At 40.3% G+C, this 24,757-nt stretch overlaps 2 protein-coding genes across 8 annotated transcripts in view; both read left to right on the top strand.

Moving 5' to 3' along the window:
* Positions 1-13,856, top strand: part of PDCL2 (phosducin like 2) — a 38,676-nt gene extending 24,820 nt beyond the window's left edge. For all 3 annotated transcript variants that reach the window (XM_032334349.1, XM_032334350.1, XM_032334351.1), the window contains exons 4-6: positions 4,939-5,082; positions 10,489-10,697; positions 13,675-13,856. In XM_032334349.1, coding sequence (XP_032190240.1) covers positions 4,939-5,082; positions 10,489-10,697; positions 13,675-13,832 — 511 coding nt within the window. In that variant the 3' untranslated portion in view covers positions 13,833-13,856. The remainder of the gene's footprint in view (positions 1-4,938; positions 5,083-10,488; positions 10,698-13,674) is intronic.
* Positions 13,857-20,491: 6,635 nt separating this feature from the next.
* Positions 20,492-24,757, top strand: part of CLOCK (clock circadian regulator) — a 134,445-nt gene continuing 130,179 nt past the window's right edge. For 2 of the 5 annotated variants that reach the window (XM_032334345.1, XM_032334346.1), the window contains exons 1-2: positions 20,492-20,810; positions 22,067-22,145. The gene's annotated coding sequence lies outside the window, so the exon portion shown is untranslated. Of the gene's footprint in view, positions 20,811-20,848; positions 21,112-22,066; positions 22,146-24,757 lie in introns of those variants that run through there. The other 3 variants (XM_032334342.1, XM_032334343.1, XM_032334344.1) reach the window with 2 other exon arrangements.

Genomic DNA, 24,757 nt, shown 5'->3' with positions numbered 1-24,757 from the left:
ACAGGATCTCAATGGTTTTAGGCAGGACAGTTCCTCACCCACAGGTGGTGCGTGTCCTGTAATTCTCCTGAGCAGCTCTCCTTTGGATGATGACTAGGAATCTGGGCTGTTTTCATTAGGTTCTCTTCATCAGGTCAGAATCCTTTCCCTCCAGGCTTGGGGACTAGGGAGATAACGTGAGTGACAGCATACAACATTTCAGGGGTGAGTCACAGAAATGCACATATCACTTTCACTCCTGTTGGCCATAATCCAAGCTCCTAGGCCTAATCTAATTGCAAGGGAAGCTGGCCAATGTAGTCTTCCCATGAGCGCTGGAAGAGGAAGCTATACCAGTGACCACCCAGCCAATCTCTGCCCTAGAGATTAAAGAGAGATACTCTGTGTGGAAGTTCTTCCACTGCCATATTCCATATCAAAAGTCCAACTCTAATTGCCACCAACTTTGGTATTACTTTCGTATCTCTGTTGTCACTTCAAAGGAAAAAGGAACATGTAACCTTTCAAAAGTTATTAACATGGGAAAATTCTGTAGTCATCCTGATAGTGGTGATTTAAAGTAAATTCCTTATTATAGCCAAAACAACAGAAAAATTTTAGGTCTTTTATTTTTTTAAGATTTATTTATTTATTCGAGAGAGAGAGAGCAAGCGAGCAAGCAGGGGAGAAGAAGAAGAAGCAGGCTCCTTGCTGAGCAGGGAACCTGATGTGGGGCTCCATTTCAGGTCCCTGAGATCATGACCTGAGCCAAAAGCAAACGTTTAACCAAGTGAGCCACCTAGGTGCCCCTTAAGAATTTTTTTTTTAAGATTTATTTATTTATTTATTTGACAGACAGAGATCACAAGTAGGCAGAGAGGCAGGCAGAGAGAGAGGGAAGCAGGCCCGGCTTGAGCAGAGAGCCCGATGCGGCGCTCGATCCCAGGACCCTGAGATCATGACCCGAGCCGAAGGCAGAGGGCTTAACCCACTGAGCCACCCAGGTGCCCTAACCCTTAAGAATTTTTTTAAAGCAGTTTTATATTCACAGCAAAACTGAGCGGAAGATACAGAGATTTCCAATATACCTCCTACCCCAGCACATACATAGTCTCCCGCATTGTCAGCATCTCCCACGAGAGTGATAGATGTACTATAACTGATGATCCCACATTGATACATCACAATCACCCGAAGTCCAAAGTGTACATTACAGTTCATCCTTAGTGTTGTGTTTTCTATGAGCTTGGACAAATGCAGGACATGTACCCATCATTATGGTATCATACAAAGTATTTTCACTGCCTGGAAAACGTTCATGTCTGCCCATTTGCCAGCCTCCCTACCACCTGCCAATCCCTGGCAACCACTGATCTCTTTACTGTCTCTGTAGTCTTGCCTTTTCCAGATCGCCATATCGCTGGGGTCATATACATGTAGCCTTCTCAGATTGGCTTCTTTCACTTAGTAATATGCATTTAAGGTTCTTCTGTGTCTTTTCATGGCTTGATAGCTCATTTCTTTTTAATACTGACTAATACTACATTATCTGGATGTACCACAGCGTATCCATTCACTTGCTGAAGGATATCTTGATTGCTTCCAAATTTTGGCAATGATAAACGTTAGAGCTACTATAAACACCTGCGTGCATATTTTTGTGTACACGTAGTTTTCACTCCTTTGCATAAATACCAAGGAGCACGATAGCTGGATGATATGGTATGAGTATGTTTAATTATATAAGAAACCTCCAACTGTCTTCCAAAAGGTATACATTTTATATTCCCACTGCAATGAATGAGAGCTCCTGTTATCCCACATCCTCTCAATTTTTCGGTGTCAGTGTTCTGGATTTTGGCCCTTTTAATAGACACATAGCTGTCTCTTACTATTTCAGTTTACGTTTCCCTGATGACACAGATGTAGAGCAATCTTTTCATACCATTATTTGTCATCAATATATTCTTTGGTGAGTTGTCTGTTAAGGTCTTTGGTCCATTTTCCAAAGCACGTTGTTTGCTTTCTTAATGTTGAGGTTTTAGAGTTCTTTGTATATTTTGGATAATAGTTCTTCATCAAATGTGTCTTCTGCAAATATTTTCTTCCAGTCTTTGCGAAGGAGCGAGATCCCTATAGACAACAGTTGCTGCCGTGGCTTTCTGATCCCCAGTGTAGGCTGACAGCAGGACACATTGATTCCCCCAGTTTCTGGATTGCAAGCAGAGAAAGCCCGGCAGACCAGTTTTCAGTGTTGTTTTGGGAGTCATTCCTGGTAGCTCAGCCTAGAATCTTCATTTTTACACCTCGTGGGTAAAGCGCTTAATCCCCCAGATTAAGCCTGTTTAAAATGGCTGGAGGGCTTTCTGGTTTTGTGACTGAATCCCAACTGATAATGATTGCTAGGTGAAAAATGCTGGCCATTGAACACTGTGTCCCTTTCTGATGACAAAAACAACCTGGGTGTTTGTGAATATCCCTGCCCAATCCACTGAAATAACAAAGAAAAATGAGGAGAAGGTGTGGGAGTAGAGGAGGAAGAGAAGTCGCTGACAGTCACACCATGAAGTAGGGTGTGGTCCCATCACTGGAAAGAAAGCTTTTTGAAATTTTTGGTAGATCTAGCCAGTGAGATCAAATTGGAGGAATTAATGGTAGTGACGCTAAATACTCATAGTGAACATAATAGGGCTCCCAAGAGATTTTTGGAGTAACCGTAAATTCTGAATATCTGGGTCAATAGAGAGAAAACTGAAGGACCTCAGTTTGAAAGTCATGAAAAGGCCCTAGGTTTGTATTCCTCTTCTTGGCATTCTCCTCGAGGCTTCATTTTGCTTGGCTTACTCATTATGTAAAGTGAGTGGTTTTACCTGACATGTTTCTAATACGTGAAATAAGGACAGAGTGTCCTAAAATATACCTGGATTTTGTATTTATTCAGGTATGGTCATGCCAACGGAACAGGAAATAATTGCCATTGCAAGGATAGGTTATTACTCAGTTCTCAAGAGCAGCAGACAGGCCCTGCAACTCAGGGCCATAGAAGGAAGGACCAGAGTTGGCTAAGAGGCAGGAGTGAGGTGATAGTATGGACACGGCACTTCGCTGTGATTTCCATGGAAAAGGCAAGCCACACAGGCTAAGCAGATTTAGGATTGGCTAGTCTGTATAATTTTGTCAGGCTCTGGGCTGTAGGAGCTGTCCCCAGTTGTCTGACTCTTGGCGCAGGCACGCTTAGGGAATAGAAATAGTGACTCAGGCCAATAAAGGAGGCGGTTGAGGGATTGGGCTCTGGATTGGTTGGTTTGCTTTTAAGCAATGTGTTCTGCAGTGGTTACTTGCTATCTTTAGAAATTACCTAGTCCTGGGAGAGGCAGTCCTTCCAGGATCAGCTAGGTCCCAGATGCCAGAGCATCAGTACAGAAAATAAGAAAATGGGGGAACTGGCTGGCTCAGTCAGTAGAGCACATGACTCTTGATCCTGGGGTTGTGAGTTTGAGCTCCATGTTGGATATAGAGGTTACTTAAAAAAAATTTTTTAATTATGCAGAAAATAAGAAAATATAGTTAATACACAGAGAAAGAATGGAGCATGTACTCCCAGATAACTTAGAGATATAGAATCAGTAACTTTTCAGAAACTTGCGGATGTGTCAGAAACCATTTGAATGTGCTGCATAAATCCAAGCATTCAACAACTAAATCAAAACATGCAAATTTTTAAAAAGATTTTATTTATTTATTTGACAGAGAAAGAGAGCACAAGTAGGCGAAGCAGCAGGCAGGGGGAGAGGGAGAAGCAGGCTCCCCACCGAGCAGGGAGACTGATGTGGGGCTCGATCCCACAGCTCTGGGATCATGACCTGAGTGGAAGTCAGATGCTTAATCCACTGGGCCAACCAGGTGCCCAAAACACGCAAATTTTGACAGTTGTTTAACAAAGTTTCCAAGTTCTCTGTGGAGGGCAAATTTCTCTAGGTAACACGTACTGAATGCTCTCTGTGTGCTCAGCACCATCGTAAGACATCTACATGGAATATCTCATTAATCCCCAGCAATCTTATGCAAGTACGTATTAATATTATTACCATTCGCAGTTGGGGAACTGAAGTTTAGAGAGATTAAATAACTTGAGTTCATGCTACTCCCAAGTGGGAGCTGGCATTTAAACTCAGTTTAGTCTCACCTTAGAGTAATCACTCTTCCCTATTATTTCTCTTCCTGCAATAAAAGTATAACAAGTAATTATACATATTTGCAAAGCTTTTGGACTGAAGGTCAGTTTAGCATGATAGTTAAGAGCATGTAAACAGGGTAATAATAGTACTAACTTGATAAATTAGTTAATGTAATGCGCTTAAAACAGTGCTTGGCAACATAGTAAGCACTCAATAAATGTCAGCTATTATTAATGTATATTCCTTACTAAGTGTTTAACCTGTATATGAGAATTTGTTGGCTCAATGTTTAAATAAACTCTCTATAGCTAAGATTAAGACCTAGTCTTAAATAAAAATAAATTTAAAAGGCAATAGCTAACTCTTTATTCTTTGCAATACCTGTAACACAAATGCCCATATGAAAAGAGAAATTAGGGGGTGCCTGGGTGGCTCAGTCGTTTAAGTGTCTGTCTTCAGCTCATGTCATGACCCCAGGGTTCTGGGATGAGCCCTTGTCTAGCTCCCTGCTCAGTGGGGAGCTTGCTTTTCCATCTCCTTCTGCCTCTCCCTGCAGCTTGTGTGGTCTCTCTCTCTCAAATAAATAAATAAAATATCTTAAAAAAGGGAAAAAAAAGAAAAGAAAAATTGGTATTATAATACCACTAACAGTTATTCTACCATTCTTTAAAAGTGTTTGATAGGTACTAGCATCACATTCATTGCCCTAAATTGTTACTATATCTAGGAATGGCCTGAAGACTATAATGATTTTCTTTTTCCATTTCATTTTTTTAATCAGAGAAAAGCGGTTACAGGAATGGAAAGCTCTTAGGAAAAAACAAAAATTTGGGGAATTAAGAGAAATTTCTGGAAATCAGTACGTGAATGAAGTCACAAATGCAGAAAAAGATGTATCAGTTATAATTCATTTATACAGATCAAGGTAATTACCATAACATTTTTGCAAAATATTAATATACTAGGAGTATTTTAAGATATTTATGTCTGGTTTTGAGATTTTATAAATTATATAACAAAGCCTATTCAAGAAAAGAAAGCATATATAATATTAAAAAACAGAATCTAACCAAGTAAATTTGAAGATCTAATTGGTTTCATTAAGTGATTAATGAATCAGGCAGCATCCTATCCAGCAGGTGGAGGGGAATTGCAAGGAGTTGTACAAAATGGAAGGTTTTTATAGCAAGGAGGGTGGGACAGGAAGTTATTAGTAAAAGAAAAGAAAGGATTATTTCAGGCAAAGTGACTTTCTCTTAGGGGGAACAGGAGGGGTGTTTAATTAGATGGATCACCTCATCTTCCTTTGGGGAATGGAGAGCTCATGTAACAGATTACCTCATTTGGTACTGACCACAAAATTCCAGATATCACTCCTGGAGAGGTTGAAACTGTAATTAAGTCTTTGCTATCCCGGGGGGCAAGTGATTCCACCTTGGGCCTGTGGCTTTCTTTTTAACATAAACATACATGTATGTAGGGAGTAATGGGCTTCAGGGATTTAGGTATTTTATTATGTTTTCATGTCTAATTTAAAGAACTTGTCACATTTTTTAGGAGAATAGCATTCTTTCAGGGCACCTGACTGGCTCAGTCAGAAGAGCGGTCAGCACTTGATCTCAGGGTTGAGTTTGAGCCTCATGTTGGGTGTAGAGATTACTTAAATAAATCCACTTAAAAAAAAAAAAAAGGAGAAAAATAACACTTTTAGGCAGTTATTTTTTAAAATTTATTATGGAAAATTTCAAACATATAGAAAAGTAGAAAGAATGATAAAATGTACACCCTAAAGGCCAGCTGGGTAGATTAAAAAATGAACATTTCCCCACTTTTGTATGTTTTATTTATATGTAGGTGTGTGCATGTGTATTTTTTGCAGAATCAGTTCAAAGTAAATTATATACAGCATAAACCTTTCTTCCTGAGTACTTCAGCATGCATCTTCAAAATATAAGGGCATTTTTCTATATAGCCGTAATGCTGTTTTCTCACCTAACAAAATTACTAATAATTCCAAAATTAATAATTAATGAAGAATCCAGTCAAGGGTCATGCAGTGCATTTGGATATATCATGTCTTTTAAGTCTCTTTTAACGGAACAATTCCTGTGTACTCCCCTATGCTCCTAAATCAATTAATTTATAGTGCCTACTTGTACTAAGTATAACCCAAATGTCCCCTGACCTACCAGCCTAGTATACAGTAACTGGGTAGAGTGGACTTTCCCCAACTCTGTGCCACAGAGACACTGCTAGCTCCCAGAGTTTCACAGATCTCTCCAGCATTAGGTCCCTGCTACTCTGCCTGGGCTCCAAGCCAGTCCAGGAACAGAGGCCACAAGTTTCCCCCATTGTTGTCATTTCATTCTTTGAAAAAAAAAATTTCTTCTCTCCTCAGGTCCTCACAGAAACTCTGCACAGAGCAATTTATGCAAATTAGAGCCCTGCTGTTTACCAGCTTACCAGTTTCTCGCACAAATTTTGAGAGGACACCATGTCCCATTAAAGAAGACATTACTGTAATTGTAACTAAAATGCTTAGTAATTAATTTTTGAGCAGCTGAAAGCCTTAAAAAGAATCATTTCCCGCTTTTCCTGTACCACTTAGCTGGTTAAACCAGTTCGTAAATGATGCTGATTTTGGTTCCTCACCAGGAAGTATGAGGCACACTGACATTTACAATAGTGGGATCTCTGTGTGAGAAATGTTACATACTGAGGTGGTTCACTGAGTGTCTTTTCTGGGACCCAGTATGATTAGCAGAATGGATGCTGGTTCTGAATGCCCATACCACAGCATAAAATTACTTACTTTGATGGTTATTTCTAGATAAATGATTAGATTGGACAAATAATTTTCAAAAATTCAATGAAGAGATTAAATGTGTTACAGTTTCAGCTAGGCTGTTTCAAACTCTCATTTCCTCTGATGGACTCAAAGAATAAGCATTTTTAAATAATTTAAGTATCTGTGACCCTGGAAGATTTTTTGAGGTTCAATTGTCTAAGATAGTTGCATAAAATATTCATTTCTCTTGACATTAAGATAATGCATTAATGTGTTGGTATAAAACACCCATTTTAAGAAAATTAATCTATAATCAATTTAATAAAACAAAATAATTACTTGTGTGACAAATAGTCCTTAGCAAACTCCAGTTTTGTGGGGTTTTTTAAAGATTTATTTATTTATCTGACAGAGACACAGGGAGAGAGGAACACAAATGGGGGAGTGGGAGAGGGAGAAGCAGGCCTCCCGCTGAGCAGCAGCCCGATGTGGGGCTCCGTCCCAGGACCCTGGGATCATGACCTGAGCTGAAGGCAGATGCCCAATGACTGAGCCACCCAGGTGCCCCAAATGCCTAGTTTTTAATAATGGATTGACTCGTAACTTTCCGTATCGTAGAGTATAACTGCTAAATAGATTTGCATTTCTAGCTGCCTTCTTTTCAAGATTTTATTTATTTATTTATTTGACAGATAGAGATCACAAGTAGGCAGAGAGGCAGGCAGAGAGAGGAGGAAAGGCAGGTAGAGAGAGCCCGAGTAGGGCTCGATCCCAAGACCCCGGGATCATGACCCAGCTTAAAGCAGAGGCTTTAACCCACTGAGCCACCCAGGCGCCCCTTCTAGCTGCCTTCTATAAATTTTACAGGAACAGAGTTGTTTGTTTGTTTAAGATTTTATTTATCTGAAAGAGAGAGTGAGTGAGAGAGCACAAGCAGGGGCGCTGCAGAGGGAGAGGGAGAAGCAGGCTCCCTGCTCAGTAGGGAGCCTGAGGCAGGGCTCCAATCCAGGACGCAGGATCGTGACCTGAGCCCAACGCAGAGGCTTAATGGACTGAGCCACTCAGGCACCCCAAGAGTTTGTTTTTTAAGTAGGTTCCTATGTTCTGTAATTTTAATGTCTTTTTGCCATTAAATTTGCCATTAAAATTATAGAACTGGACTTACTGTTCATCCAAGTGAAGGCTCAGCTTGCCTGGTGTCCCCTAGGGGGATCTAATCACCCTGGGCCAGCAAGCTTAGTGGCTGAGCTTCAGGTCAGCCTTAACTGTTACTTTATTCAGTCTTACACCTGTGTCCAAATTCTAGTTTTGGGTTTCTACATCATTCCTATGCCAAATGCATATTTTAAGCCTTGAATATCATAACTAGGCCCTAATCTCACATTCTAGTGCAGAAGTCTCCCTTATATTTTACAGTTCTTCTGGGGTTAAATTCTGGCCCCTGAATGCTGGAGAGACCACAGAGAACCTTGAAAGCTACACTGAGGAGCCCAGACTTTATATTGAAGGCAGTTAGGAGCCATTGAGGGATTTTAAGCTTGAGGGCAGGGCAATTGTTGCATGGTGAGAATTTCATGCTGAGCTCCCTTCTCAGCAAGGTCAAGGATGAATTTGGGATACCAAGACTGGAAACAGACCACTTAGGACAATCTAATGAAGCTCAGATAAGAAAGGAAAGGAGGCGGCACCTGGGTGGCTCAGTGGATTAAAGCTTCTGCCTTCAGCTCAGGTCATGATCCCAGGGTCCTGGGATTGAGCCTGCTCACTCGGGCTCTCTGCTCGGCAGAGCCTGTTTCCTCCTCTCTCTGCCTGCTTGTGATCTCTGTTGGTCAAATAAATAAAATCTTTAATAAAAAAAAAAAAAAGGAAAGGAGAAAGGTAATGGTGAAAAAGAGGAGAGCTTAGGTATGAGATAAGGAAGTAGAAGCAACATGATTTGATTACCGATTAGATGTTGTAGAGAATAGAGATTTTTGGCCTCAGCGACAACCTAAGAAAATACAGAAGAAATGTATAATATATATGGATATATATTTTTTTCTTCGAGGGAGGAGGGGAGATGACGTTCATCAATGTTGATATCAGAATGGTAAGATTGCACAGTGAATGTGTCTAGTGTGAGAAGAGGATCCAGGACAGAATCACAAAGAACATCTACATTTGAGTCATAGAAGAAGGAAGCCAAAGAAATAAAAAGGAAATTAATAGAAAGTGTTATCACAGCAGCTCTTCCTGCCCACAGGTCCTGTCCCTGTGCTTTAATAAAACTGCCTTTTTTTGCACTGGGGGGGAAAAAAAAGGTGTTATCACAAAAGCCAAAAAAAGGGAAAACCTTTCAAGAAAGGAAAGGAATGGAGCATAGAGATTATTATTTTCCTTTTTATTTGGGCTATGAACAGGAGAGTAGTCATTTGAAGGAGACAGAGTTGTAAGAACTTTTAAAAAATTTAGTAACTTATATTTATAGAAAGTGGAGAAGATTGAAAGAAGCAGTTAAAGAGATCGCAAAATAACAGAGAAAGGTCCCATGCGAAATGAGTATGTGATAAAGGATGGACTCTGAAAGTTTGATAAGGCTGTGAGTGAGTAAGAGAGAAAAGGAATTAATTGAAGAATGGGTATTTTTGGAGTCTCGTGATAGCTGAAAGAATTGCAGGTTCTGGTCACACTTCCAATCAAGTTTTTAAAGTTTAGTTATTGTTAGTAATCTCTATACCCAACATGGGGCTCATACTTTTGACTCCAAGATCAAGGGTCTTACGCTCTTCCAACTGAGCCAGTCAGGCCGATTAGCTGTTGGGGAATAGTTCTGGATAATGGGGAACAGCATGCTGCATAGAGTGGAGTGTCAAAGAAAAGTGGGTGAAGTATGTTAGAGTCAAGAAATTCAAGGAAGTTTGAGATGAGACACTTTGGATGTCATAATCTCATGTGGGAATAAGCCCAAGGTGGTGGAAAGTGTTGGAATCCCTTGTTTCATCTCAGAACTGCCAAAGATTCTCTAGAAGTGCCCTGTCTTGTTTTATTTTTCCTAGGTCCTATAAACTGGGAACTAACTTCATGAAACTGATGCTAGGTCAGATGTAGTTAGCCTTAGTTAGGCATCAAATTCCCACGGTAGCAAGCTTCACTCCCAGGCTATAATTGTGTTGACAATAAATATGGGAGGACTCTGTAGTTTATCATTACTAAAGGTAACAATGGAGGATGAGAGTTGATATGCTGTTATATTAAAAGAATATCCAAAGAGGTACACCTGAGTGGCTCAAGTTGGTTAAGCTTCCCACTCTTGGTTTCCACCCAGGTCTTGATCTTATGGGTCAAGGGATGGGGCTCTGCACTCAGCAGGGAGTCTGCTTGATGCTTCTCTCCCTCTGCCCCTCCCCCCACCCACACACACTCTCTTTGTCAAACAAATAAATTTAAAAAAAAAAAAAAGACTATCCAAAGGTACATTTTTGTCATGGAGATGTTTCACTTACTCTGTTAGACTGAGATAAGTAGTCTGTTTTTAAAGATATTGTGTGCTATTTCTCTTTTTAGCATCCCAATGTGTTTGTTGGTTAACCAGCATCTTAGTCTCCTCGCAAGAAAGTTTCCAGAAACTAAATTTGTTAAAGCCATTGTGAATAGCTGTATTCAACACTACCATGACAATTGTTTACCAACAATTTTTGTTTATAAAAACGGTCAGATAGAAGGCAAATTCATTGGAATTATAGAATGTGGAGGGATAAATCTCAAGCTAGAAGGTAATGGTATTATTTTTAAAATGTTTATTTAAAAAAGCAAATGAAAACTTCCATAAATTAACAAGTACCATGAAAGTTTATTTCCATAAAATATAAGGTGTTTTTCTCTCCCTTCTAGTCTCTTCTTGTATGCCTCCCAATTAATTTTCCTATAATAGTACTCTTACTACAACAACTACTTGCTTAAATCCTTAATAGTTCTTTCTGTGAAATAAGTTAAAAATACAGAATCTTTGCTTGAAAATTTTAGCCTACTTACCCAACTATATTACTCAGTGTTTTCTAGTTTCGGCTCCAGCCAAGCTGTACTTCAACCACTACTGGAGAAACTCCTTATTCATTTGTGCCTTTATTCCTTGACTCATATGTTCCCTGTACCCCAAACACCCTACCATTCTTTGTTTTCTCTCCCATACCCTATTCCTTTGTGGTTCTCCTAGGTTTCCATTTCTCTCATTATGTGATTTTGGATGGACTCATAATCTTGTCTTCTTCTTCTCTACTAAATATCTATAGCATATTTTCTCTGTACAATTTATCTTTCACTTATCCACATACTATCTGATTTTGTCAGTTAATCAAGTCCCTTTCTTTTCTTTTCATAGCACAATACTTTATACTTTCAACTTCTTTAATAATTTTTACGTGCTAAGCTACTTCTAAGGCCATATCCTTGATCTAGTCATTTCTTGGAATTGCTTTAATCTATATTATTAAAATCTTTTTCTCATACCATCATGTGGAAGCCATTGAACCTCACCCTTCTAATTAAAGAAATTAATGCTTGAGTACAAAAAATAATATAGCAAACATTCATGTAATTGATTAATGCCCCAAAATAACAAATGTGAACACTTATTCGTTTGCTTGAGCTATTTGTTTGTTGTTCAAATAAACATTACAGATATAGTGGAAGTAACTTATATTGCCATTCCTAGTCCCATTCCCCTTCTTATTTCCCTACAGGTAATCACTAAGATGAATACTGTATTATTGGTCCATGTTTTGGGGTTTGGGTATGTGTTTATATACTTAAACAACTTTTTAAATTGTAAAATACACATAACATGAAATTTATCATCTTAACCATTTTTACAAAAATGTATAATACAGCATTATTACATTATTAACTATAGTTACCATGCTGTGCTGTGCATTACATACCCAGGACTTATTTAACCATTTTTAAGGATATAGTTCAATGCTATTAAGTACATTCACACTGTTGTGCAAGTATCACCACTATTCATCTCTAGAACTCTTTTCATTTTACATAACTACAACTCTATACCCACGGAACAATAGCTCCCCATTCCCTTCTCCTCCAGTCTTGGCAACTACCACTCTACCTACTGACTCCATGAATTTGACTATGCTCATACCTCATATAAGTGAATCATACAGTATTTGTCCTTTTGTGATGGCTTATTTTCACTTAGCATAATTTCCTTAAGGTTCATTCATTTTATAGCATCAGCGTTTCCTTCCTTTTTAAGGCTGAATAATATTCCAGTTTATGTTTAGACCATATTTTGTTTATCCATTCATCTGTCCATGGACACTTGGGTTATTTCTACCTTTTGGCTTTTGTCAATCATGCTGCTATGAACAGAGACGTACAACTACTCTGTACTAGTCCAAGTCTTTTGGGTATATATTCAGAAGTAGAATTGTTGGGATCATACAGTAATTCTATTTTAAGTTTTTGAAAAACAGCATACAGTTTTGCATTCTGGCTGCCCCATTTCACACTCCCACCTACCATGCACAGGAGTGCCAATTTCTCTACATCCTCACAAACACTTGTTGTTTTCTCTGTGTGTATGTGTTATGTATAGTAACAGTCCTAATGTATATGAGGTGTTTTCCCCACTGATTTTTAATGTTTGCTAATGTTACTTTTCCTGGTTCCAAAAATGCTTCATTTCTGAAGTCTATACTATATGTCTACCCTCAAATCAATCAACAGCACTGTGTTTAGTACTACAGCTTTATAACAATCTAGTTGTCTCTAGCAGCACAAGTCTTTCTCAAAATTTCATATAAATATTGGAATTAGTCAACTTACATGAAAAATCCTGTTATTAGAATCATATTTATAGATGATTTGTTGAAGATTTGATATCCAATAACAATGGATGTTCCAATCCATGAATGAGATATATCTCATCATTTATTTTTTATGTCTTTTGTTATTTTCCTCATAGATGTATATATTATATTTTGTAACATATTTTGTAATTTTCCTAAGAAGTGTGTTTGTAATTTGCCTCATAAATGTTCTGTTCATCCATATAGTACTTAAGAATGAATAAATTTGACATAATGATGAATTTATAGGGATTGGGGTTTTTGGTTATCAGCTTAATTCTTTTGGTTTCTCTCTCAGATATATTTTGGTAATTTTTATTTTTGTTAAAATTTTCCCATTGAAGTTTTCACATGTCTTGGCATAAATTTCTCATAGTCTTATAGCCATATTAGAATCTTTACTTTGGTTATGTCCCATGTAAATTCCTTATATGAACTGGTTTCTTTCCTTTTATTATAATTTTTGTTGAGGTATATCTGTTAGTTTTTTCAGAGAATGAGCTTTTGATTTTGTTGGTCACCTATACTGATTTAGTTTTTCTACTTTTGCTAGGCCTTTTCCTCATTATATTCCTCTTTTAGCTTTTCTTATTTTATTTAATTTTATTTTTCTTATTTTCTTCCTTTTTTTTTTCTAGTTTCTTGATTTGAACTTTTAAGCCACTTATTTTCAGTCAATTTACAATAAACATTTTAGCTACAATTTCTCCCTTTAACTTTGCTGTATCCAATATGTGTTTTGATATTGTAGTACTTTGTCAGTCAGTTCTAAATATATCTTCATTTACACATTGATTTTATTAGTACCAGTTACTTTGTCACATAAATGAGTTATTTTCATTTTCCAAGATTTTTACTGGATTTAATGATGGGTTATTTATTGCAGAACTTGAATGGAAACTAGCAGAAGTTGGAGCAATACAGACTGATTTAGAAGAAAACCCCAAAAAAGACATTGTAGATGTGATGGTATCTTCAATTAGAAACACTTCTATTTATGATGACACTAATAGTTCAAACAGTGATAATGATGATACCAAATAGAAATATTTAATAAATAGCTTCAAAGTATTTATATACTGTTGTCACTGCCTTTATAATCAGAGATCAGAACATTTATGGATTTATTTTCATTTTTATATTAGAATTATAGCTTATATATCATTTCAAAAACTTTCAGGTATTTCAGAATATTTATTGCCCTCAACAAAACCAGAATTTGTACTAAACACTTAATATTTTTCTGTGGTTTATCATCTTTTGGACCCATTTTGGATAAAGGCACAGATATTACAGGTCCTCTGTGTCGCTTACTCCCAAAGAGGCCTATGAATGAACATGATGAAAGATGACCATGAAATTTCATTTACATCAATAGATTTTATTTTTATTTTCTTATTTTTATTATTATTTTTTAAGTAAGCTCCATACCCCATGTGGGGTTTGAACCCATGACCCTGAGATTGTAACATGTTCCAAGCAAGCTAGGTGCCACTATATCAACAGATTTTAAACTCTATTATTTAGGGGACTTGACTGAAAATACTTAAATTTATGACCATTTTTTACCTCGAAATCTCTTACCGGTTAAAAAAAATTAACCACTCAATAGAAAAACACAATTTAAGGATTCTGAAAAGTACATAAGAAACAGCTGGACACATTATTATTGTTTTTGATAATTCTGTTACGAAGTTAGAAAATTACTAAGTACTCTCACTGATAGACTATAGAATCACAAGTACATGACATGTAAAGTTTCTAAATCAGAAGTGAGAAAAATATATTGTGAGGCTTTCCTATGTTTTAATAGTAATCACAGAGGAATTCATCATGAAAAAGTATACAAAATTAGGACACTGCAAAAGACCTGTAGGATGTTTTATCTTGGCTTAGTAATGAACACCACTTTTAGAGAAAAGGCTGGTAAATCCAGCATGTAATAGTTCAATAACATTTTATTCTACTTTGTATTGATGGCCCATCATTCTGATTATGGATGTTCACTGATGTTTGTGAGAGAATCTAGACTAAGTTACAAAAATAAATTGGCGAGAATTGACACAGATCAACATGGAGTCAAGAAAAGACTGCTGCTCTTAGGGGTGGGAGGAAGTAGGAATCACAGAGGCACCAGATCATGAGGAAGTGGGAGGAAAGTTAAATACAGATTTGAATACAGTAACCAGGTAAGGTAAAACCAAATGATTTAACTTTGCAACGGATTGGGAAGATCGCTTTCTTCTGAGACAGCTAAGAAGGGCTTTTGAAACCGTACATATTGGGATGAAGGGAGGGAAAGTTGAGGGTTGCACAAGATAGGTCTTTTTTTTTTTCTTTATTTATTTGACACAGAGAGAGACAGTGAAAGAGGGAACACAAGCAGGGGGAGTGGGAGAGGGAGAAGCAGGCTCCCCACCGAGCAGGGAGCCCAACGTAGGACTTGATCCCAGGACGCTGGAACCACGACCCGAGCCAAAGGTAGACGCCCAATGACTGAGCCACCCAGGACCCAAGATGGTCTTTTTTTTTTTTTGATGGTATTATGCACACATGTAAGAGAAATAATAACCTATACTGGTCCAACTCTTAAAATTCTCTTTAACAAATGGGTGGATATCTTTCTAAATAGGGATAAAAGTTGTGGAAATGAAAAGCCACATTATAAGGTTAAAATGTAACTTTAATACCATGTAATGCATATAAATACAAACATTATCCTACCTCCAGTTAAAACCAAATGAAAAAGGTCCCACTAAATGAAATTTTTTTAAAGTAAATACGTATTTGTTTTCTTAAGTTAAAATTAACAGAGAGAGTACAGTTTTTAAGATACCTGAATGAAATGATACAGATTTCCCTTCGAACTGTTAAATCCACCAGGTGGCAGTAAGTTTTTATTCATAAGAACAGTTCATGAAGACTTAAACATTTGTAAAAATCATAAAATTCTAGCATGTTTTAAGTGGCTGTGAGTCCAGTCAGTCTTTTTCAAATGAAGTGTGTGTGTGCACATGCCTAAACTAACACACATTGCTCCAGCAAGTCCTCACAGGGGCCGGTGTGGGTCAGTGTTACTTCCATATGCTCTTTCATTGACACATTCTCATTTCAGTAGGGTATAAATGTCAGAATGCGGAGAAATGATTTAGTATTTGTTTTCCATTTTATTGAATGATTTTTATTTAATGGGATACAAACTGAAAAATTTATTTTTTAATTGCCAATATTCAACAAGTTAAGTTTGGGACCTATAAAAAATGGATACTTCATATACCCCAACCTAGGATTTTTCTCTATTCCTTGCTGCCAGCCATGCAATTCCCTTCCCGACTTTACAGTGTGCATTTGTCCAAGTATAGTCCTGGAATTTGCAGCATTCTCGGATGCTGCTTAGAAACGCAGAATCTCAGGCCCCATCCCAGACGAACTGAATTGCAATTTTTGTTTTAATGAGATCCTTAAGTGACTGGGCAGCACTCAGTATCAAACCACTTAAAGACATCTTGTATTTTTTTTTTTTTTTTAAGATTTTACTTATTTGACAGAAAGAGACACAGGGAGAGAGGGGAACACATGCAGGGGAAGAGGGAGAAGCAGGCTTCCTGCTGAGCAAGGAGCCGGATGCTATGCAGGCCTTGATCCCAGACTTTGAGATCATGACCGGAGCAGAAAGCAGACGCTTAACACTTAACTACTGAGCCACCCTGGTGCTCCTTGATGCCTTCTTTAACTGTTTCTCTGCACTCTTAGTTATTAAGAGTTATCATATTTTGCTATTTGATTTCAGTTTATCTCCCTTTTGTACTTTAAAACACTTTAAAAAAATTTTTTTAAAGATTTTTATTTATTTATTTATTTGACAGAGAGAGATCACAAGTAGGCAAAGAGGCAGGCTGAGAGAGAGAGAGGGAAGCAGGCTCCCTGCTGAGCAGAGAGCCCGATGCGGGACTCGATCCCAGGACCCTGAGGTCATGACCTGAGCTGAAGGCAATGGCTTAACCCACTGAGCCACCCAGGCACCCTTTAAAACACATTATTACGGTTAATGTTTCATGGGATTATAATCTGCCTGCATTCATAATCTAATATTCAAAGATAATCCTAAAAATCTTCTTTCTAGCATGTTTTACCTTTCATGTATTCATTCATCCATTCATTCATTCACCTCAGGTACTGAAATAGATGCTGCAAATTCAGTGGTGGACAAAACACACAGTCCTTGCTTCTTGGAGTTTACTCTGTGATGGCAGGGATGTTAGTTAGTAAATGAGAAAACAAATGTCAAATATACATGGAACTTAAACTTAGTATTATGGAAGAAACAGTGGGCAAAACAACAGAGAGTAATTGGGGGTACTCTGTGGGGGAGGGCGGGACAACTGAGAGGTAGGAGAGACCCCTACTTAAAAATAGGGTAGTTAGGGGGCACCTGGGTGGCTCAGTGGGTTAAAGCCTCTGCCTTCGGCTCAGGTCATGGTCCCAGGGTCCTGGGTTCGAGCCCCGTGTCGGGCTCTCTGTTCCTCAGAAAGCCTGATTTCTCCTCTCTCTCTGCCTGCCTCTGCCTACTTGGGATCTCTGTCTGTTGAATAAATAAATAAAACCTTAAAAAAAAAATAGGGTAGTTAGAACTTTGAGACATGAAGACTGAGGAATCAGCCATGAGAATAGGTAGGAAGGTGGTTTAGGCAAGGGCACAGCATATACCAATGCCAGAGAACAGGGCGATTAGCAAGGAATTGAAGGAAATTTCTAGGTGGGAGTGTTATGGGAAAAGGAGAAAATGGGAGAACATGAGATTGGAGAGATAGCAAGGGCTAAACAGGGTATCCTGACCATGATTAGGAATTTGAAATATTTGACAATATTTCAATTTGAAATATTGAATCAAATTGAAATATTTCAATTTGAAATATTGTCAAATAAATAAAAATCTTAAAAAAAAAAGACCACAAGCTTTCTGTATGTTACCAATTACACATGTCTTAAATTTCCTATCTTCCAATTTACTTTGAACTATAGTGGTAAAACTAGTAATGCCTACAAAAGGATAGATAAGAGAAATATTATGAAAGGGCAGACAGGATTTGGTAACTGACTGGACCCAGAACTAGGGGAAGAATCTGAGCAAGAGACTTAAGAATTACAGAAAAGTTGATTATCATTAGTAACAGCCAACACTTAAGAGCACCTGGCTGGCGGAGTTGGTTGAGGGTGTGACTCTTCAGGGTTGAGTTTGAGCCCCACATTGGATGTGGAGCCTACTTAAAAAAAATACTAGCCAACACTTATACAAGATCTCTTACGTGCCAGGTACTATTACTTAAACACACACACGTACACAACTACATTTATTTTTTATATCTCAATTATCCCATGAGATAGGTTTGCTATTCCTCATTTTACAGATGAGAAAAAAGAAGAGCAGAGAAATAACTTGCTCAAAGTCATGCAAATATTAAGAGGTGGGATTTCAATCCAGGCACTGTAGTTTCCAATTTTGCACTCTTTAACAACTAAGCTATACTGTCTCTATCAAGACATCAACTAGGAGAATCAGTTGGAAAAGTGTTGGATATTCTCAGTGTAAGTAACAGCAATGTATATCAGAAGGAATTAACAGAATATTTAAATTATATATATATGTATCTGTATACATATATATATATACATATATATATAAATTGTGTTTAGGGTGGGGACATTTAGGATCTGTGCAACTGTGAGGCAGAATGATGGTTTTAGGGAAAAGTAGAATCTGGAAGTTGTAAAAGTTTTTAAAAACATGATAGTTTACTTCTTGGAGAGAAAATGGGAGAAACAGATAAAGTGAATCAAACTGTGGGAAATGTTCATGCAGTGGCAGAGGAGCAGAAAAACAGGATTATCAACAGGTCTTGGTAAATGATTAAACACAAAAAGAGTAAGGAAGGAGTCAAAGATGAATGAGTTGACAGTAGTGACTAAGAGGACAATGGAACCATTAAAAGGGGCAAAGGTATTTTTGAAGATAATGAAGTCTAGAGATGATGTAGAACTGAGGAGGGATCACTTTAGAACAGAATAGAATGTAAACATCCATGCTGCAGGGGAAGCATTCAAACCCTCTGGTCTGGCTACAACCTACTTTATCTGTATTATTAACCTTGCCTCCTCTGGGGCTACCAGCATCCCTTGGAATTTTTAGTAGTAAGTGACTGGTTTAAGCAATAAAACAAACGTATGAAAGAACTAATTTAACTGAAATTTCGGTTATTTAGTCCACATTGGATTCAGGGCATCAAACACATATCTAGGCCAAATCTCCATCTTTTAATCTGCTTTTTTTCCAAGTTACCTTCCTTCTTAGAATAACCCATGAGTGAAAAGATGGCTTCAGGCCCCGCTTTTGCTAAATTTAAATCCATTGTCAAAGATAAAGCACCCTTCGTGGTAAAACCAGCCTAAAGCCTAGCATTAACTCAAATATGCTTTCACCCTGGAGTCCTGCTGCAGCCATATGGGCTGAGTGAATAGTTTCCCAAAGGAAATGATCAGAATAGGGAATGAAGAATCAAAACGTCTACTAAAATCCCTTCTGCTATATAATGGAGTAGCGTAACAAATCCTCTCTCCCCACACTTGACAGGAAAATCCTCAGGTGAAGGATGAGGGGTAAGTTCCTCAGTTTTGATGTTCTTTTTCCTCTGAGCATACAGCAAGAATTTTGATTATTTTAAGTCAAGAGTGCACACAAGCTGGGGGAACACAAGGCAGGAGAAGCAGGCTCCCTACTGAGCAAGGAGCCCCATGTGGGATTTGATCCTAGAACGCTGGGATCATGACCTGGCCCATCCAGGAGTCCCCAGCAAGAATTTCAAATGCTTACTGAGGTGCATGTTACCTCCAAGGGAGCAATTTACAGCCCAAACGGTTATTTTTTGAAACAAGATGGCTTCTATTTTAAATCCAAAGGACATTCATTACAACAAAAAAAGACTAGGAATTAGGGCTGTATAAACTTCTTTTCCAATCATTTACAACTACTGAAAAGTGCTTTCCCACGTGGACTAAGTGTGTTTTATGCATCAAGGGAAGTCATTTCCCCTAACGTAAGTAGGAAGTCACATATTTTTCTAACAAGGGAAGCCGTGCAAATCAGGTCCTGGTGTATCCCACTGCTTCATTCCCCATCTTCCACTCAACTGTCGCCAGGCCTTTAAGGCCAAGTGAAAAACTCCCAACGACTAGCTCCTGACCTCCTTTAACCTCCCGCCGCAGCCCGGGCGCAGACCCGGCCTCCGCAGGCCCACCCACCAACCCGCAGCGACCCGAGCCGCGCTCCTTTCAGGGAGAAGGAAAAGACGTCTCGGGACGTCTCTCCACCTCCGCAAACAACCTCTCCCAGTCCCAAGAGAGGAAACGCGAGAGATGCCGCTGGAGAATGAAAAAAGCCCTCCGTCTGCCAACACCCAGAAAGCCTTCCCCGGCGTGCTGGCCAAGTGATGTGCTTTACAACAGAGAGAGGGTCCCCTTTCGGGCCTCCGGGTGCCTCATCCGGCAAGGAGCTCTCCCTCCTCCTCCTCGCTCCCCGCAACGGGTGAAAACCAAAGCCGCCCGGACCTAACGCCAACGCTCCCCGGACCGACTGTACCCTCCACCCGAGCAGGCCCCGCCTCCCCAGCTTTCCAGTAATGAGAGCCGGGAAGGGGGCGCCGGGGAGATCCCGATTTCCCTCCGCAGACGGCGCAGACGCACGGCCCGAGGGAGCCGGAGTCTCCTCGGCGCCCGGGATCCCCTCCGCGGCTCGGCGCTGCCTAACGGGGCAAGTCGCATGCGCACGGGATTGCGCCGGGGAAAGGGAGAGTGAGGGGAGGGGCAAATGCTGAGCGCCGGCCGTCGGAGCCCGCGGGGGTCACTGACGACGCATGCGCCAGCAGGGAGCGCAATCACAGCCTGGGCTTGCGGCTACCGGCTTAAAAAGGAAACCCCCGAGAGCGAGAGCGCGAAGGAAATCTGGCCGCCGACGCGTGCGCGCTCCCGGTGAGTAGCGCCCCACCGGGTGGGCCCGGGGCCTGAAGTCCGCCGGTAGGCTTGCCTCGGCGGCGCATGCGTGCTCCCGGTGCCGGTGGAGGAGGGGAAGGGAAGGGAGGGGGAGGAGCGGGCGGCAATAGCGGTGAATTTTTTTTGGTGGGGGGGGGGGGTGCGCCACTCACAGCCCCAGGTGCTGCTTGTGCTGGGAGCCGCTGTGTCTCCTGGACGCTCCGGGTTAGTGGTTCCGAGTCACCGCAGACAGACTCCAGGGTGGGGGAGGGAAAAAGCCGGAGCCGCCGCAAACCACACGGTAAGGGCGCGGAGAAGGGGAGGGAGCGGGGGGCGGTGTGTGTGTGTGTGTGTGTGTGTGTGTGTGTGTGGCCGGGGGGCGGCGGCCGAGGGAGGGGAAGGCGGGAGCTGAAGTCCAAGTTTTGCCTGTCGCCCTAGTGTGCCTTTTCCCGGGAGTTGGGGTGGAGTCGCGCCCTGGTTGAGGGGCCCTCCGGGGCTGCCGGGGTTACCTGCGGGGCAGGGGCGGGATTGGGGTGCACGGTGGGGCCGGTGGCCGGAGCGCGCCTCCGGGCTGGGGCCGGCTCCAGAGGCCGGGAAAGCCGGAGACGCGGTGCCGAGAGGGCTTTCGCTGGGGACCCGCTAGGCCTTGTGACCCACTTTATTCCTGTCACAACTCGGGCACGTTTGGAGCGGCGCCCAATGGGGCGCCGGGGCGGCCAGCTCCTCCGGGGAGCCCCCGCCCTCCCGGCTGCCGGCCCGCGCGCCGCGGTCCGCTGTCCGAGCGGCGGCCTCCGCCCGTGGGCTGGTTCCGTTAGTGGTCGTGGTTCCGGGGCTCGGTTCCCGGGGAACGCGCGGCTCCGCGCGTCCAGCGCGGGAGACTGCGCGGGTTCGAGGGCTCGCGGCGCGGCGCCGGGTCTTCCTTCTGGCGACCCGCGCCTGCCCGCGCCCTGTCACCACCGCGGCTGGCTGTTCTAGATCCCTTTCCGCCCGCGAAGCTGGAGTCTGTGGATCTGGTCCTGGCGCTCTGACTCCTGGGGTGTAATTTCCAACACGTAGCGCCGCAGAGCTTGTCTTCTTCAGAGTGTTTCTTTGGGGTAGAAGTCGTCCTGTTGATAAGTCAGCAGGATCCTGAGAGAGAAAGGTCTTGGCCTCTGACCTGGGGATTGAAGATCGAGTCAGGTGGTCGTTCTCTTGCTCTTAGGATGCCACGCTCTTAGGACTTGAAGGCTTACTAGCCTTTATTTTTTCCTTTACAGTGAAAGAAAAGCACAAGAAGAAAGTTTTACAGTCATTATTGATATGACGATTATGCTGATCCCCCAAATCAAAAAAAAGGTAATTTCACGTGAAGATGGCCTTCTAATGTGTCGCTTTATTTTTAGTGATTTGAGAGTTGTGGTATGTTTGTGCCTTCACCTGCTTGAAAAACAAACGTTCTGAAACGGACATAATTTAGCTAATGAGTTGCTTTCTTGAAAGTTCTCTCCTGGGACACCTCAAATCTGGTTTGTTTTAAAATCTTGCTGGGGGAAGGAAACTAACTCAGGTATTAGGTATTTGAATGAGCACAATGTCATTAGAGGTTAGCCAGAAGAGGACAAATGAGAGTGGTGGTGGAACTAGGCTTGATCAGCTATGAGAAAAAGAATGAGGAAGCTTTTTGTGCACTGGCATGGAAAGATCTGCAAAATATGTTATTAAGAGGGGGGAACCCCAAGGTGTAGGACAGTGTGAATAATGTTCTCTATGTGTTAAGATGTGGGGGAGGAATAAGAATGTGAACTTGTGTTTGCTCTTCAACTATAAAGATACTCTGGGAGGATACTGGGGAAGTAATAGCAGTGGGAGAGAGGGAGAAGGAGTAGCTTGAGGAAGGGAGGTGGGAAATGAGATTTACACTGTAAATGTCTTTGTATTCAGAAATGTTTTGTGACTCTGGTACAGACTCATAAACTAGATTAAGCAAAAATCGTCCTCTCCCAAATAATTTGCTGTGTGGGTTTTGTCTGTCTGCCTGTCTCTGTTCCATTACTTGTGATTTTGGACATTTTCAGTGTGATTTCTCTTAATGTTTTTTTAGAAAAATGAACTAACATTGAAAGGAAGTTTATGATAAGCTGGGCTCTTTCAACTTTGATTTTTAAGATGCTGACATCACAGAGTAACTCATAAAGATGCTTCGTTGTATTTTGCTTTGCTAAAGCACAATGGCATTATTTACTTTGGGCATTATGGCTGGAGTATGCTGTTTTCAGAGGGTAGTTTTGTGTCCCTCTTCCTCTTTTTTTTAGGAGTCATAGTTGTATAAAATTTCACTTTTTCTAACCACAGAGTTGTGATAAGTCAAGAATATGGACCCCATTACAATGATAATAGATTTGATTGTCCAGGTATCTTGTTTTTCAGACTGGGAAACTTTTTTCTCTTAAGGAAATCAGACCCGCACCTCAATGAAATGTCAATTTGTAAATATACTTCTAATGAAAAATTACAATAAAATGGAGAAGCAGTGTTCTGTTGGTGCAATAAAAACTTTTTATGATTTATGGATTGCTATAAAAATTGTATTAAGATTTTTTTTTTCTGCTAGCGTAACCTTTTTAATTAGGTTAAAATTGAAAAAGGGCTTTGTTAGAGTGGATATAATTTTGAGGGGAGGGTACTGAAACTCCCTCTGGTGGCTAATACTGTATAATCAAAATAGTGAACGTTGAGTAGTGGGTGACAGTTGCTATGGGCATTTTTGTTATGTTACTAGTATTCCTTTTTATTTTGTAGGATCGGATAATTGCATTATTTCTGTTTGAACTGTAGGTCTGAAGTAGCCAAGCTTCTGCAAAATGGCATTTATTTTTCATCTGAATTCCATTTGGGTCTATTAATCCTTTTTGAACAAAATAGAATCACATTTCAGCATTTTACTGAATATTTTTTTTAAATTACCAAAGTAAACTGATGCTCATGAAAGATGAAAACAATACAATATGTGTGTAAGTGAAAACCTCCTTTGAAAATTAAACTTTTATTTCATGTCCCTCTCCAGAGATAGCTGCTGTTAACACTGTTTAATCTTGTAGATCTTGTTCTGTGTGTTTACAAACATAGACTTTTTAATATTGGAAAATGAATTGTCTTTTCTGTCAGTTTGCCTCTACTATGGGCTCTGTTTCTACTCACGGGACAGGAAAACAACCTGGAGCATGTCAGAAAGTTTAACATATGGTGTACTCTTTATACTCATCTTTTCACTTGTGAGGGTCCAGTCATCTTGGGGGGCATTTGCAGTTTGCAATTAGGTCATACCGGTGTGAGTTTTATGTGGTTGTAGATTGTATTCAGCTGAAAGAGTTGGATTCCTTGGGTTTTGTAGGACTCTTTAGAGTCCACATTCTAGGGTTTTCTTTGGATTTTGACCCGGTCTTGCAGACCACTAGAAACTCCCCAGATTACATCAACTTCTCCAGGTCCTCTGAAGGCCCACTCTGTCCTTAGCTAGGAGATGCTGATTGACTTAGATGGAGTCTAGCCTTGGAAGGGAAAAGGAATAGAAAGGCCTTTTGGTCTGGTTTGTGCTTACCTGACAGCAGACAAAGGAGTATGCACACCTTCACTCACCTCCTATTTCCTCCTGCAAGAGAACACTACCTTTCTAATAATTCTTTTCAGGTGATGGAGTGTGCAGAAAGTTCAGGGGATTAATCAAGACTAAATCTTTACTATTTAGTCTTTACTACAATACGTGATATACATAGAAAAGTGCAGTATCACTGACGCTGCTCTCTGGGGGTTTGAAATCTAGTGTAGTTAAAAGAGCACGTGTGTAATGATTTTAACACAAGGTAGGAAATGATTGATTCGAGAAGAAAAATATACATAAGGTTTATAAGGGTGCGAATGTTTCCAGCTTTTTATTTTTACAGGCATGGGGATTGGAGGAGGGGTTTATA

Source organism: Mustela erminea, chromosome 2 (genome assembly GCF_009829155.1).
Source record: "Mustela erminea isolate mMusErm1 chromosome 2, mMusErm1.Pri, whole genome shotgun sequence".
Taxonomy (NCBI): domain Eukaryota; kingdom Metazoa; phylum Chordata; class Mammalia; order Carnivora; family Mustelidae; genus Mustela; species Mustela erminea.
This window is presented reverse-complemented; position numbering and strand designations above follow the sequence as displayed.